The 17652-nt window shown below is 33.6% G+C and overlaps 1 protein-coding gene across 1 annotated transcript; it reads left to right on the top strand.

The window, feature by feature from the left end:
• The first annotated feature begins 4321 nt into the window (after window positions 1-4321).
• Window positions 4322-16631, top strand: LOC100373060 (actin maturation protease-like). The gene is made up of 7 exons (XM_078008540.2): window positions 4322-4436; window positions 5559-5762; window positions 7175-7246; window positions 8275-8399; window positions 9662-9785; window positions 10816-10886; window positions 15010-16631. The coding sequence occupies exons 2-7, from the start codon at window positions 5590-5592 to the stop codon at window positions 15342-15344; spliced, it is 900 nt and encodes a 299-aa protein (XP_077864666.2). The 5' UTR covers window positions 4322-4436; window positions 5559-5589; the 3' UTR covers window positions 15345-16631.
• Window positions 16632-17652: the final 1021 nt, after the last annotated feature.

Below are 17652 nucleotides of genomic sequence, written 5' to 3'. Positions count from 1 at the left end.
ACCACAAATGTGAATAGTTTGTCATCACCCTACATTACTGATAATAATAATAATAATAATAATAATAATAATAATAATAATAATAATAATAATAATAATAATAATAATAATAATAATAATTGACTCTTATTCATTCAAGTTCCCTAGAGAGAAATGAAATGGTCACTAAAATACATATAATAAGGTATTAAAAGTAATAAACAAAGAATTAGAAAATAAGAAACTAAGATGAAATTGCGAAAATGCTTACAAAATTTGAAAATCACAATTGTTCTAGAGAATAGTTCAGGTAAAAAAAATGTTTTTGTAAGCGACTGTTTTCTGGCCTAAAAAGCATACTTATAAAAACACAGACGCACGCACGTACACACATACATACATACACGAAGAAAAAAAACTGACTTTCAAATTTAGGTAAGAAGAAAATGTTAGGCTAGGAGGAATTTCGCAAGTGCAAATGATGACCATATATGCATCAAGCCATAGCATGACAGAATCGACTCAGAACCATCCAACAAGCACCAACATTGTACTTGTAATTAGAGAACGTGCAGAATGTACTAGCAAGGAGCATGGTGCAAGTAAATGTTAACAAAGTTTTCAAGTCTCAAGTGATTACGTGTATTACATCATGCTAATAAACATTGATGTGACTCAGGCTTGATTCATTAATTCTTTATATTTCTGCCATTCATTTGAAAAGGGCGAATTGTTTTTATACTAGCAGTAAGTAAAGAAAATGTCGTCGTCCCGTCGTACACTCGGCGCCCTCTGTCCTTTATGTTGATTGCAGAACATGTCGTATTAATATTGGTGATTAATAGTATTTTATATTTTTAGAGGGATTTTGAAAATGTAATCAGAGTTTTTTTCGGACTTTCAGTCCATGCCAACGAGCAAAATATGATATATGAAGAAATACTTTGACCGTGGAATCAAATGCAGAACAAAAAGATAACGCGACCCGATCTGATGACCCCAATTGTTTTCATTTTCTGTAGTATGAAAAAAGTATGAAATGACAGAGTCCGTTTACAGTGGTTTATAAACGGCACCCCATTTGTTGAAAAAATTATGATGTATGGCTAGTACGTACGAAAACACACGTGCCACCCACAATTAATGATCTAACCAATCACTGGGATCCAAATAGGTTGCTACAAATATTGTAATGACGTCATCGTTTTTTACAGTCTTCTGATTGGTCTCAAGTTTGCTACAAATTCCCACTGCACTAGGAAGCGCCCGTCGCGTTGAGGACGGTCCTGAGACAGTCGAGCCGACGCGGTGCGAGGGAGGGTTGCGAAGTGGAGCCGGTGCTTTTGAGATGAAAAATGAATAACCGAATATCGAAATGTCGAATTAACTTCGTTTCTGTGTTACAACAAGCCACAGAATCGTTAGAAGCCAGTCCTGGTTTTTATTTACAACATTTTCCAAGAAAACTGACGACGACGACAAGATGTACACCACCAGGCGACATCTTTCCATTTGTTGACCGACGTAATATGCTACGACCTGTCGATGCATTCTCGGGCAGATACATCTGCGATGACGCTACTGGATGGCAACATACGGAGATGAATGATTGGAATACCCAAATGTTGGCTTTACCTTCAAGGTGTCCTAGTCTATGCTACCCAAGGTAGGTAATTTGGGAGGACTGTCTTTATTGTGGCTGTCTGGAACATGCCAGGGAACCAACCGGTCACTGTATTTTGCTTTTAGTGTCTATCGGACACGAAACAAAATATCTTCATATTTCAATGACAAAACACATATAACAGAGACAGTATTATAAATGTATCACCAGTAAACAGTTTGTGTTTTATATTTCTCGTTATTTTGTTTAATTTGTAGTCTCATTTGGGACGGTTGCAGTTTTCAGAGGAACATCGCTTCCCCGAGGATCGACTCACCAGGGAATCTCGAGGAAACCATATTTTACCGAGATCAGCAAAAACCAGAAGAAAGTCAAGAAATGCCCGATTCACTACAAATGATTGGTAAAGCTTGTCATATATATTTCATTTATTCCAATATAATTACTTTAAATGTATTTTATTGTGACAGCGAACATGCAGACTAAACGAGAGCAAATGCCACAAACAAACATGCATTTGGCCACAGTCACCGACTTGACTGTGTTAGAGAGAGATAGACAGTGAGAAAGAAATCGGTTTAATTTACTTTTTAATACTGCCGAACATATTGATCGTCATCAACTGCATAATATGATTATCCATGCACGTTTACACTTTTTCTTTAAATAATTTCTGTTAGAGGATGAAACTACCATGACAGATGAATTTGCATTTAGTGACATATTTCTGCCAAGTTACAGTTCTATTGATTCAGCAGTACTAGATAATGATCTGTTGTCATCGACCCTCCATCAAGTAGAAAAAGAAAACGAAGACAAATATATAACAGACCTGATATTGGATTTGACAGAAGATTATGGCAGTACGCCAACCAGAAAGGTTAGTCTTATTTTATGGGAGGATCCAATTTATGTAAACATAGGAGCATTTTTTGATGTAGTCACCAAAGCTCCAAAAAAACAACAATAGCTTTCTTTTAAGTACCTTGATGAAATATATGACAAGAAACTTCCTTCATGCAACATGCTGCATTTTCAACTGGTAGCACACAAAATCAAGTCAGTTTGAATTTCTGGCCTCTATATAAAAAAAAAACTAGTATAAAACTGTATTATAAATAAATTAAACGTTTTTTGAAATGTTTATGTTAATTGTACAAACAATACTTCTATCTGTCTTCTAAAATTTAGTCCATGATGGTAGTCGTTGGAAATACAGTTTACAAATTCATTCAGTAATATATATATATATATACATGTATATATATATACTGTAAAATACTTTATTTTAGCTGGAATAAATTTTCGCTGAAAAGATTTTTTGGGTGTTTTGTATGGAATTTATTTTCACTAATTCTGACGAGTTGAATGTAAAATATAGGAAAAAAGGGTATATTCGCTGGATTTTATTTTCACTGAATCATTCTTTCAGTGAAAATAGCGCAAAATTAATTCCAAGCGAAAATAGCATTTCTAATGTTAAAGTTCCTAATATTTGGACATGTCTACAACTGTATCTCTGAGATTATTGTGACCGGGCCAAATTAAACTTGGCATGATGATACAATGCTGGTTGATATATGTTATTTCTGTGTTCAACCCAATAAGGCTGACTTATAGTTGGTTATGTTTTTGCTGTGGTCTCAATATTTTAATGCACCATATCATCAACTGTCTGGGCTTGTTTATAGTAACTATAAATTACGATGACTCAAGAAGACCAATAACAAATTATTTGCATCATAACACCATTTGTTTTGAACATCTCAGAAACAACAACTTATTTTACTCTTACCATACATGTTATGGGTTACAAATGCATATTTTAAGGTAAAACATTTCCACTTTTATTTATTTTTCAATGATAACCAGTGATTAACCTAACAAAAGTCACTTTGTTTTGGGTTTTCAGAGGAAGTTATGTAGATCTGCACTCCCCAAAGTACCAAGCAAGAAGAAAAAACGTCTATCAAGAAGACAGAGGGGTAAACCATGGAAGTTTGGAAAAATAAAAGGAGCTTAGCCATAAAATGAATAATTACATTCAACAATTATTATGACAGATCAACAAGGCCATATTTATTACAATGGTGCAATATTTAATTGTAAAAATCCCATTCTGCTGCATACTTTTATCTTAGTGTATCATATTTACAATACATACCTGTAATATACTATTCCTGAAGAATAATTTATTGAAACAAAATTCAGATGCTATACTGTGAAATTCAAGATTTTAATTATATGAATAAACTTAAATTATTGGAAATGTTTGTTACTTATGGTTGTTGAAAAATCCTGTGAATGCAAACTTCAAGTTTGCAACACTATAGTATTTGATGTTGTGGTTTCTCACAAAGTTAATTATAGATTTCCATGGCTGGCTGTCTATAGAGATGTTTGCAGTTTTACAGTAAGTTACATTAGGTACATGGAAGACTGCAGTGCAGTCGTAACTGTATCTAAATTACATGAACTGAATACTCAAAAAAATAGGCTCAATTTTTTTTATTTATGAATCAGCTTTTAAATAATGTTTACACTTCATTAAATGCCTATGTCATTTTCCAGATTTAATATAATATGAATTGATTTGATTTTTAGTTTGCTATATGTCTGTCCCCTTTGAAATACGGTACATGTATTTGCTCTTTCTGAATTACAGGTATAACGTTTTTTTGTGGGGCGCCCTCAACTGCAAATTTCGTTTTTTTCTCATGGATGCCATTCAGCATTCAAGGCTGGTACTACTGTGTTTTCAATCACGAATACTACGGTTGGTAATTAATAATTGGCGGCTATCTGAGGATTCCTACTGGAATACATGTAATAGGTAAGTAAATCAACACAAAAGTCTGGTGTTAGGTTAGGAGCTACTGTAAACGAAATGCTGAATTACTGTATAGGAGATAGACATATCTCAAATTCTTTCACTGTAAGCTTAAGTGAGCGCTAGATTTCATTGCACATCAGCTTAAACAATAAACGTAGTAATCGTCAGTAGCACTTAGATGAATATTCTGTAAATTGTTCAAACGTTACCACGAAAACTTGCAAAAAATAAGAATACTGAAACCCGGACTGAAATCCAGGAAGTACGGTACCATAGTGCGCCCTCAGCAGGTCAACAATTTCATTTCCACGCTCAGACGAAGGTTTGTGACTGGTGTTATATATTTACAATGCTTTATGTGGACATCGTGCAAATTTATTTTCAACAAGTGAAAACTTCAAATGGGGGAACCCCTAAAATTTACCTTTACAGTCTGTTAGTGCCTATGATGTAGCAGAAAAATTTTGTAAATTTTTCTGTTTGTTTTTCTATTGAATGTGTGTGAGATTTTTTTTTTTAATTATTTTTTTCAAATATTAAATGAGTCACCCCAGCTTCTAATGTTCATCTTGTTTTTTTCTTGTTGTAAAATTATATGCTGGATTATATGCCAATTTTGGGTTTGCTAATTGGTGGCTTATTAATAAGAATGATCTAATTGATATCAAGTACTTTTGTAATAGTTCAATGTCTAGGTGTTAATATTCCCCTAATTGATAAATTAATCTCTGCATAGTAATTCAGATATGCTGCCACACCCAAGACAACACAATATTATTAAACCTCGTGGTTAAGATTAATAACAGCACCTCAGACTGGACAATATATACTGTAAACTGGGTTTCACATTTTCATTTACATATTGTATTTGGACAATCATGTGAAATATTGAATGATGTATAAATCATGGAAAATATACAATGAGCATTTTTTAACATGTACCGAAACAATGTATTAGAATGTATAGGGATAATGCGAGTGTACATTATTGAAATTGGTTTCCGTTGATTTAATCAAAGGTTATGGATTTTCAGTGGTAAATATATTGATAGTACTGCGGGTTATAAGGTTTTAAAATGGGGTCTTAACATGTAAGATCTTTTACAATCATTTCCTGAACAGCGTATAGGAAGTACTGTTAATCAGAGACCAGATGAATCGACCAGAAGAACCTGCTAAGCTCATTTTACCACCGCCTCCGCCGCCGCCGCCACCAGCAGCACCATTATTCTGCAAAGCTGTTTCCATGGTAACCCCATCTGATGCAAGCATTAAAGATACTGATCCGAAAGAAGAGATTAGACAATCAATAAAAAGATTTGTAAAGTACGTATAACTGGTCATACCCGGTATTCATCGTTCTTATATTGGGGATCATTCATTCTTCTTTCTTTTCTTTTTTTAAGTATGACTGAACTTGCTGAAAAATGAGGATGTACTGTAGATGTATTAATTAATTACAGGGTTTTAATTTCGCTATTTTCGCTGATAAGTAAAATCCGCTAAATTAAATCTACTTGAACATGTAAAATAACAATAAAACTCATTGTATGACAAATTCGTGAAATTAAAACACAGTGAATATGATCAAAATAGTGAAATTAAATGTCAGTGAAAATAAATGGTTTTACAGTACATTCCAGTGATCGTGGCAACACTGTGGGCCTCATTATTGTATTTAGTGCACCGGATATCATATTTGATGTATTTCTGAAGGAGCTTCATCAAATTATTAATTTCCTCATTTTGGTCATTTCTGATTTATTTTGCCCAATCTTCATTTGGCAAATGTGTTTAGTTTTTTGAAGCAGGTAAATTCAAAATTTAAACAAATTCTTTGTAACTGACCTCATAACTGAAACACAGGTTTTATATGTTGATGATGTAACCATCTTTCTTCCCCACATTGTTCAATTCCTCTAATTCAATATGGTTATGTACCACAATTATCAAGTACCAGTAACTACGATTTAACTAATTTATACAATTTATGTCACAAATTTAAGAGGTTTTCATCTAATAACATTGCTGTTGTGAATATTCATTGCTAAATTTGTATTTAATTAGTGACATACTCGGTGACTTGATCTTGATCATATATCCATGCCATAACCTGGTTACAGCACGTAACCATGGACATTCAAGAATTCCCATGGGCCAATTCAGGATAGCTGTGGTACAAATACACATGTATCTTGACAACAAAAACTGATATACATGTATATGCATGATATAAAATTTTTATCATTAAGTGACAATAAAAATGCTACAAACTGAACCTTTAAATTAGGGTGAAACCATTTTTTCAACATGGGGTTAGGTTAGATTAGAGGAGCAGAATTGTTCTCTTCTTTCCATTTTTTAAACTGAATTTTTAACACAAAAATTGTATGTAATTTGTATATTCAGGTATATTTTCAGTAATCCCTGTTTGTTTATGTACCACCTCTTAGTATAAAACAAATCCTTCCTTACTGTTAATTAATGAGTAGAGTTCATTCATGGTACATGATCAAATACTAGTAATTTGGCTCTCAGCTATTTTATTACCATGACGATATCAGATACATCACAATCTTAATAAACCTATATTGCTTGTGCTCGATCAATAGTAATATAAGTTTCACAATTAATTTGTTCAGCTGGTGAACTTTCCATCACAGCTAATACTGCATGCAATCTAATACCCTTTTAAGCGTAAAAAAAAAAAGAGTGACATATGTTTTTTTTTTTTTTAGAACATTGCCCGAGTGTACGATGTGGTTTGCATGTAATACACATGTCATGTCATTTCTTCAGGATGGCCCAAAGTGAGTTTATTTTTGAAATTGACAGTGCTAAGTATAGGGTAGAAAATTAACATATTTATCTGTACGTCAATACAGTATTATATTACGCTGTGACGTTATACGTTTTGATTGGTTAAAATAACGAGACACATATTATTTTATATACGTCACTCAAAAATGGTTCAACAAAAAATTAGTCATTTTCGCCAGCCAAGGTTCATTGAAGGGCCATGGTCGTCACTCCGTGTTCTGTTCGATATGGAACTCAAAGCAACATGCACAATGCTTGTAAAATACATTGTTTGTTTACATTCAAAATTGGAACACATACTATGCAACAACCACCGCCATTTAATTCAAACTTATATTCAGTGTCGCTGAAATCAACACAACGGCTCTGACATGTTTTCCTGATGAATAAAACACTAATGATGCGTTTCCATTGGAAATCAAACTTACATGTTTTTAACAGTTAATCTGGGATATGATAAAGACGACAAAATCTATTGGTTTAAATTTGAAATTGATGCAAGTTGTTGATGCGTCCAGCTCACTGGCACACCCAATCAAATCATACAATTTGCCTGAGTTGAAAAACCTGGTACAGCTTTTCCTATAACAGTCATGAACAGGTTTCGTGAGGATGGCCAGCAAAACCTTATGAATCAAACAATGATGACAAACTGTTTTTTTTCTGAAATCAGTGTGTAACCATAAGAAACTGCATAGAAACACTAGTTATATGAACTCCTCAATGCTTGAAAAATTCTCTAGTACCTGTCAGAGAACGACGTCTAACAGAAGATTTTTTTTTCCAACTTTGTCAATTTGCCCACCACAATCTAAAATAGCATGTCAAATACCCAATGACATTACATTAATAGCTAAATTCCCGCATTTTCACTTTCAAAATAAAACAAAAAAATTATTTGTGGTCAATTTCCTCTGTTGTTGTTTACATGGTGTTAAGCAAGAAGACTTTCAGAGATGTTTATTTTCAAGATAAGTTTAAGAACATGTTTTTCTTTTGTCAAACCATTATACTGCAGGTGTGGTCTGGTAGCATTGTGTATGGCGGCCAACTTGCTGAATGGCAACAACAAAACAGACTTGGATGTTGTATTCAGACACGCTCAGAGTCTTGGATACACTTGCAAAGGAGAAATGTTTTCAGGTTGGTAGCATTTGTGACAGAAATGAAAAGTGATTCCGAATATGATTTAGTGTGGATATTAATTGAAGTGGAGTACAGCAGACATTTGATGTCAATACTGTAAAATACTTTATTTTTGCTTGGAATTAATTTTCGTTATTTTCATTAAAGGAATGATTCAGTGAAAATAAAATCCTTTATTCCTATATTTTAAATTCAACTCATCAAAAATCAGTGAAAATAAATTCCATACAAAACACCCAAAATGTCTTTTCAGCAAAATCAATTCCAGCTAAAATATAGTTTTTTACAGTAGTCAATTTGCGTTAATACCACAAGGGATGTTAGTCAGCCTGTCTGGTAAAAAACAATTTAAGTATGGGATGTATCTTTTTAGGCTCTTTTTGATTAGACTAGATTTCGTTAAAAAAGTTGTCATAAATCACGTCCAGTAATAGCGCAAAATTGGACAAGTATTCAGCTTATTCATTTTTAATGATTTTTCATCAGAAATGTTACAAGGCAGAAATCAAGCCCATTTCATGATAGAATACGATATCCATCTTTCTAAATATATATATTATGACATGTATTAAATGTCATCTTCATCATCATTTAAAAAATGGTTAAAAGGGTGCAAATCTACCTTAAATGTAAATGACACTCATTTTTTATATTAAAAAATATATTAAATATCATGCTAAATATATTTCCATTATCAGTAGGATTTTAAAATACCAAATTTGTCAATTTTCATCAACCAAATGTATCTCAAGGTATATATGATATATAGCTCCATACTATTTTTAGCAAATTTCACACAATGCATGAATTACCTGATTCTTAGTTGTGATTATATAACTAATATCTTGAATTAGCTATTCAAAATAAAATGCTAGCTAAAATGGCATGTTTTACAATATGGTATATTAAAATTATGTTTTTGTGATTTCACTGGACCTATGCTGAATCTGCAAATTTTATGTGTAGAATTCTTTTTCGCTTGTTAATGCACTAGGCTCATTTCAGACTCCCCTTCTGGCTACTTCTCTTCTCTGTGCATAAACAAGATTTTATATATTATTATACACAACACATGCACTGTACCAAACATCATTAAACATCGAGATGAAATGAAATTTTACATGTGTCGTGACTATCCTGTTACTAATGAACATCAAAACATCAACCTGGCGTCAACAGAAAATCTTTCCAAGTTGCTGTCATTTTAAATTATTAAACATGTGTAATCTGCTAGGTTTCTATTATGTAATTATTTTCAGCTATCACAATGGGAATGTTATGTAATGAAGCGCATCAAATTGACTGTACTGTGAAAAAGAACGGCTTACGGGACAAGACAATGATACTCAATCATTTATCTGCTGGACTACCCATGCTTGTACCGTATCCTTTCATTTGATCTTTTATTGAAATATTAATAACATGCTGAATTTAGGGATTAATAAACAATTTGGTAGTGAAATTTAAACCGCTTTGATGTGAAACTTTTGAAAATCATGATGAAATGTTTAGACATTCGGTACATATTATTATAAATCCCAGCTAATTTATCATGTACTTTTTTTTGATCTTTAAAGACTGACTAGTCACGGAGATTCACTGACAAGTTGAACACTATAAAAAAAAAACAATTGCCCACCGCAATATTCTTTTTCACCATCTCAGAACCAGGAACCATTTTTTTTCTTTATAGCTTGGAGGATTGGATCGAGAATACCTTCCAAATTTTTATGAAAATAAATTTTTCAAGCATGTAGTTTTTATGCTACATGTTGGCAGGACGTCATCAAAGTTTTAATGTATTAAGGGATTGTACAGTATAAATGACAAAATAAAAAAACATTTGATAGAGAAAACAAGAAAAAAAATATCCAGCAATATTCTCCTGAAAAGTATTTTTTATTAATAGTCAACCCCTATTCTTTATATAATTAACATCATTATAGTGTCTTGCAACTGAAGCAGTTGTCATAAAACGAGATGAAGGCAAACACGAAACAAATTCTAAACTATTTTGCTGCATTATACTGAAAATTACCTAAATACCAGGAAGATTCGTGTCAGACACTGTTTTGAAGACATTATTCAAGATTATTTTCATTTAAAACGGGGGGGGGGGGGGGGGGGGGGGGGGGGGTCGTCATCTGTGCATGCGTCAGATGGCCATAGCTATCATTGTTTACAAACAAGTGTCTACCCATGAGCCTCTGCTTTTTTAACGCGTGTTGTTATCATTGCTCGGGACTCAATTCCCGCGCATGCGCAGGTGACGACCCTCCCGCTTTAATGGAAGACACATAAAAAGCAGGGTCTTCCAAGATCAGAACAATAGAAGTGATGTAACGCAAGATTGCATTTGTGTGCATGTGTTAATATTGCATTCAGTAGTTGTTATCTTATACCAAATAGCCAGGTACGATGCAGATTTCAACCATGAGCCATGTTGCAAACAGGGACAGAAAGCCCACTGGGCAGTGATTACAGGTAAACAAATTGATTTGGCATCAATCATATTTCATTTTACGTTTTCTGAAATTGTTGTCATTATGAAAGAATCCTTCCAGGGAAAGATGTCGTGCCAGCTGTTATTGTCTCTGATTACCGTAAACCTGATATTTGCTCAGTCATCTTATAAATAATAGAGAATCAATTCTTGGTTTTCCATTGCGAAACGAAAGTATACGAAAGCTATAGATGCATATTAAATTGCATCATCTCTGATTTCCAGTTTATTGTGAGAAATATCCGACTGCAAACCTCTGTGATACCAGTACTGATTGAACAAAATACACTCACAAAATGTAATAATTATTATATCAACAAAATTGTTATTCAAGCCTTCGACGTGTGTAGTTGTACGTGTACTGTAATTCTCACCAATTCCGATTTATCATCAGACCCGATGTAATTGTATTTGCGCATATGTAACCTACTTAGAAACAGACATGGGTAGGACAAAAATATAGAAAGTCCTCAGAAGTCCGTTTTATTAATTAGCGGCATGAGTGTTGGTGGGTCCAAACCAGGGCAACTTGAAGAACTATTTAGGATAGCTGAGAAACATGGATTTCAGAGAAAATGGACTAAAATAGAGATGGTACTTGTGTATTTTGCCGAGTAAATATGACAGTGACATAGTTTTTCAACTCCCAAAATACCTGCAAAAAAAATGAAAAAAATGATGCTATCGCCAAAAATAATTCGTATGTTTGTTTTACTTGCTTGGGCAGAATACCGATAGTATGCAAATTTTCGGAGGCTGGTAGAAGTTAGTTGAAAGATGATGGCAGTTTTATTTGAGGGGAATGTTTATGTTGTGAATTGGAAACATTGATGTTCGGTGTGTTTGGAACGTTCAAAATCTGTCCTACTCTCTGGTTTGTTGACCTCAGGTCACACATTATGTGCAAGTGCATAAACAAAAAACGCACAAACTATCAGGAATCAGGAATTGCCAAAAATCATTAAAAAATTCTGTACTTCGGTTACACATGTACATTGTAATTGAATTTTCAGCATCTTGGGGTGTCACTGAATCACACACAGGATTCTCTGTTTTGATGATTGATTCAAATATACTCAAGTTCAAAAGCTCAATACCTTGTGAAACAGAAATAATATTTACACACTGCATGGAGCTAATCTTTTTTTAGCTTCATGCACGCTGCAAGTTTTTACATGATTGAGCTTACCAGTATATGTCTAGATTTACAATTGTAAATTTTTCATTCACTGCAAGATCCTGCACTCTCTATGAAAACAGGTCAAACAAAGATAGTGTCACGCAAAAATACCATGTGGGATTCGACAAGCACAAAAATAGTTTTTGGGTATTTTCACACTTGATAGACATCTGATGATGGTTGTGGTGAAATAAGGGAACCTCAACGCCATAAATCCCCTAGAAAGATTAGCATTTCAACAATTACCGGTAAACTATAAAAAAGGAAATTTAAGTTTAAAATCAAACTATTTGATTTTTGCAGCAGATATACAGTCCGCACCTTTCATGCAAAGTGATCACCTGTTTTGAAATATGTACAGTATATCATCTTTCACAATGAATAATACAGCAAGCAGCTAATGTGGATGATCTAGAAATACACATGCCAAGAGGATAAACATAACCTACCGGGGTATATGTAACTTTAGTAGTAGAGATGTAGTAATATTCCTAAATAACTAATGTAAGCAGTTTAGTATTATAAAAGCAGCACTACCTTTGATTTCAAACATTTTTAAATTAAATATTACCACATAAAGATGACTAAATCTTGCTGAAATATTGTTTTTATAATAGTCACAAATGCATGGGCAAAGTGGCCATACACAAGGCCAATATCACATAAAATGTTAAAGGGGGCTGAGTAGTCACCAATTTGGTGAAATCATACATGCGATGTGAACCATTATGACGCATGACACACACTATTATTGGGAATGACAATTAAAATGATCAGTGAGAGGTCGTCACAAAGAGCCACTCAAGATAGGCAAAGTATTTGACATTTCAGCCAGGGAACTCAGCGGCCATCTTTTTAGCTCCGCTGTCGACTTTGCTGTCGTCGTCCGTTGTCCGTGTCAGTGTTTTACTTTTTCGACTTCTTCTGGAAAACTACTAGCCTGAATGCTTTGATACTTGGTGTATATGTACCTTGGGTAGACCTCTCTTAGGTTTGTTCATTTCATGTTGATATCTTCAATTTTGGTGAATATTTTTGTCATTTTTGGTAAAAAGTGATATTTTCAACTTCTTGTTAAAAAAAGTCCATTTGTTTTGATATTACATATATAGGTACTACATGTGGACCTCTCTCAGGTTTGTTCATTTTGTAATGATATCTTTAATTCTCTAATTTTGGTGAATATTTTTGTCATTTTTGGTAAAAATGATATTTTCGACTTCTTGTTGAAAACAGCGAGTCTGATTGCTTTGATACTATACATATTGTTCATTTTCTAATGATATCTTCTGTTCTTTAATTGAAATGTGCATTGATAACAGCGGAGCTATCTCAGACGACAGGCTGCTTGTTTCACTTGAAATAATTTAATGACATCGGTATTGACATCAACATTGGTATAGAGCATAAATGCTATGCTTTTTGTGTCCATATTTTGGCAATACCTATTACAAACTGACACTAATGACACAGGTAATATTTCATTAGAACTAAAAAAAGAATAAAGATTAACATTTCAAAAATAGACTTCTAATTTTACAGACAGCCGGATTAATTTCAGGGATATAGCAATCTCAACAGGTTAAAGGGCGATAGTCGTCGTGCCACGCATGCTCAAGATATATGGGTCTCATATAAACAAAGATGGCGACTTTGTTACCAAGCTTTAATTAGGTATTTTTAGGTGATTGGACTGTATCAAAGTAGTCACTGGCGGTAATTAGTGCAAGTCGTGCTCAGATCAATCCTCATGCTTGTGATTTCAATTAGAAGAGCTCGTTGGATTGTGGGAAAATGAATGTTTATCAACATAAATGTCACATGTGCGCAGCGCGACGACTACCGCCCTTTAAGATTGCTAAAAAAATGTTTCTGTTTGTTAAACTCACATTTTAAGGTTAAACAAGTATTTACATACTAGTAATTCCAGTGAGTTACCAAGTTTCAACATACACAGCCATGGCATGTCAGAGATATGGCTATGGAATAACATTTACAAAATGCCCGCAAGTCGAACATTTTGAAAGCGATCTCAAAAAGGCCTATGTTTAATGTATGTATGAAATCTGAAACATTGAAAAGGTCAATATTCTGCAATCTTGAATCTGATTATTGAACAAATACATGCAAATGTGATACATGTATGTGGTATATAGTTTGAACATGATAGGTCAAGGCCTGTTACAGATATGGCTCTGGAACCCCATTCATAAAAACAAAATGGCTGCCAGTTGACCTTTTTGATCTGAAAAAAATTACGTCCATCAAGGTCTAATGTATGTACCATGTTTAAAGAAATCCATTCATACATGACTGAGATCTGGTTCCAGAATAGCAGAGATGTTTGATTTTGAAAAATTATTAGCACAAAAATGGCCTGCATTTGGCCAATTAGAACGTGAAATAGACATGTATATGTATCCCAAGATGTATGATACACTATTTTGTATTTAATTGGCCCAGGCATGCAGGTGGGGGGGGGGGCATATGCACGGAGGCCAATCCACGAGTCCTCAGTTGTGGACTGTGACAAGACAGGGAATAAAAAAAAAAAATTTCATGAATTCAGTGAGTGCACACAAGTAACCAATGTTTTCCCTGTATTAGGCCAGTTCATTTGAGAATGAATGGCAGTTGAAAGGCCATAAGCTTTAATAGGCAACTGGAAAATTAATTTTTGCTCGAATGAAATTCTTTGCCAGCTATGCTATTACAGTATCATGAAAATATACACGCGACATGGCTTATTTATCAGTGTTTTTACTCATTTGGTAACAAGGTTATTTTGGCTCAGTAATTCATGGATTAGATAATTCCAAAAATTTGTGAAAAATATACTCATTTGATGCCCTTTTTTTCATCTATTACCATATACAACTCAGTCTCATTAATTTCAATTTTTATAATTTATTTTTATTCTGTAGGATTTCTTCTTGGGACTGCAGATCCCATTTCAGTTGGTAATCATCACTGCCAGCAAGACGAAATAATAGAAAGCTTATTCCATCTACCTCCGAAGGCTGTACTTCTGCCATCGGATGTTAAGTGTAGACAGTGCTATTTATTTGCCAAACATGGGAAGAGCACTCACCTACAGACATGGAGATATGACGCAATGGAAAACAGTAACAAACAATTAACAAGCTTAGATCCAAAGATAGCGAAAGAAATTGACAATTATTTGATCCCTGAAGGAGGAATCAAAGCTGGTCTTTGCAATCAAATTATCTTATTAGAACAATCTACAGGCTGTGGTTGATTGTAGCTTGGAGGATCAAAATGCATCTTTTTTTTAATTTTCCCAGACATACAATGTTGTACATCTACATGTGAAATTGGTTATACATGAGGACATGCTAACAAAGTGTACATATACATGTACCTATAGGGTTTCATATTCCCTGTGGATTCGAAAAATGTTTTAAAACTTAGTTATTGCTTGAAAGTGCTATATAATATGACAACTTGTGCTTTCCAAGGGCCTATGACCTCTACAATAAAAGCATAGCATCAATTTGTTTATCTTATTAGCTATGCAAATATATTAGAACATCACATTGACATTGCATCTGAGGTCATATTTAAAAATGGCTGACTGGCAGCCATCTCGTTTTTTGAAAATGTTGTATTTTGGACATGCTTTGTCAGTTTTCATTCAAATTTGGTACATAGATTATACATGTTCATGACTATTTGTTTCAAAATCTGATCAAGGATGGCCAATTGACAGCCATCTGACTTTTTGGCCTTACTACTATATTTCCAAGATTTATGTACCATTTTCATTCGTATTTGGCACATCATACATGTCCGCTTGTTTCATAATCAGATCAAAGATGGTCGAATAACGGCAGTTTTTATTTTTGGCCATATTACTATATCTCTCACTCATGTATCATTTTCATTGATATTTAGCATGTCATAAATGGATACATGTACATGTCGATTCAATTTGCAATTTGATAAAATATGGCCGACTGGCGGCCATTTTGTTTGTTTAAAATGTGATAACTTGGACATGCTTTCATTTGTGATCTATGTTTTTTTTGCCATTTTTTAAACCGAAGGCGTCGTCACGCAACACATGTTCGAATTTGATGTAAATAAACAATCTGGTGTATACGCCACTTGGGACTCAAGTTTCAAGGAAATGCTCGCGACAACCTTCAAAAATTTAATGGGGACTGTGTCATTTTCAATAACTTGTAGATGAGAAGAGCTTAGACTTTAGATTTAACATAAAATCAATGAAATCACCGTCAAGATAGAATAACTACCACATTGAGCCGTTTTAATAACTCGCCACACCTGACTCCAATTTGTGCAGTGAAAAAAGACAATTATTGATTGAACCTGAATGCCCTCAAGCGGTAAGCATGGGAGATTCAGCATTAATTTTTAGTGACTAAGTTCATTGACATTGGGATTATGATTCCAATGTTTTGATATGTTATCAATACAGCTCAACTTGTATGTATGCCACCTTGTTCTTTAAAGTTTTATAACATAGGAAAATAAAAACAATCAAATAAATTTTTTTTAAAAAGGCAGCTTTATTTCCTGAATTAAAATAAACATTGAAAATGAGCAGTTAACGACATTAACAGTTGTTACACACTTTAATTTCTATAAGAACCATTTATTATATTGATAAAATCAATTCACCTTGGATGAGTCTGTCTCAAATATTGACATTACTTTGAATTCATTACTTGAAATCACAGACAGTGAATTTGTGCATATACCCCCAACATGACGAATAACAGATAGATCAAATCAAAGTATCAAACATAAATCAAGAACATTAACTGTAATGTTAGAAAAACAATATAATCCATAGCCAAATTGCATGTCTGACCTTATAGGGGAAGGATTGTAATCTCTGAATACAAGGAATGAAACAAATTGTAACACTATTAAAATTATTTGTTCTTCAAATTAAAAACGACAAAAAAAAATGTGAACACATTAAAATTAGATAGACCAAACAAATATGATGTGGTAGAGAAAACATATTGGAAATACAATAACGCTGAAGTTTACAATCAGCAATCTTATACAGGTATACCATGAAAGGACTATTGTATAAAATAATTGATGTCTGAATATTTGGCGTAAACTGCGAGAAATAACTGTCGACTTGTTTGGATTTGCCTGTGTTCCAAATTACTGTAATTCAACACAGAAGTGAATCTTAGCAAATAAAATGTGAATATACAATCGGAGATCCTAAGCGATCATCAACATTTGGACACAATACAAAATCAATGAAACAGTTATATACACAATCCTGTATATTCAGACTATCAATATATAGTCCTCAACACAACATTAGAAATAATCTCAGAGTGCAACTGTAATATAGGAGGCTATTCTTAGGTCTGCGCCCTCTCACAACCAACAACCCAGCACACACCCACCCACCCACCCACCCACCCCATTGTTTCTTTATGTTTAGTTAATCTGCAATATACAAATATAAATACAATCTTTCCCTCATAGTAACACATATCAATTTCATTGAAAGAAAATTAAGTTTACAGTGTTTATCAAGTTGTGGGTTATGA

This window comes from Saccoglossus kowalevskii, chromosome 2, assembly GCF_978046115.1.
Source record: "Saccoglossus kowalevskii chromosome 2, keSacKowa6.1, whole genome shotgun sequence".
NCBI lineage: Eukaryota > Metazoa > Hemichordata > Enteropneusta > Harrimaniidae > Saccoglossus > Saccoglossus kowalevskii.
Note: the sequence above shows the minus strand (reverse complement) of the source record. Positions and strands in the feature narration are given on the sequence as shown.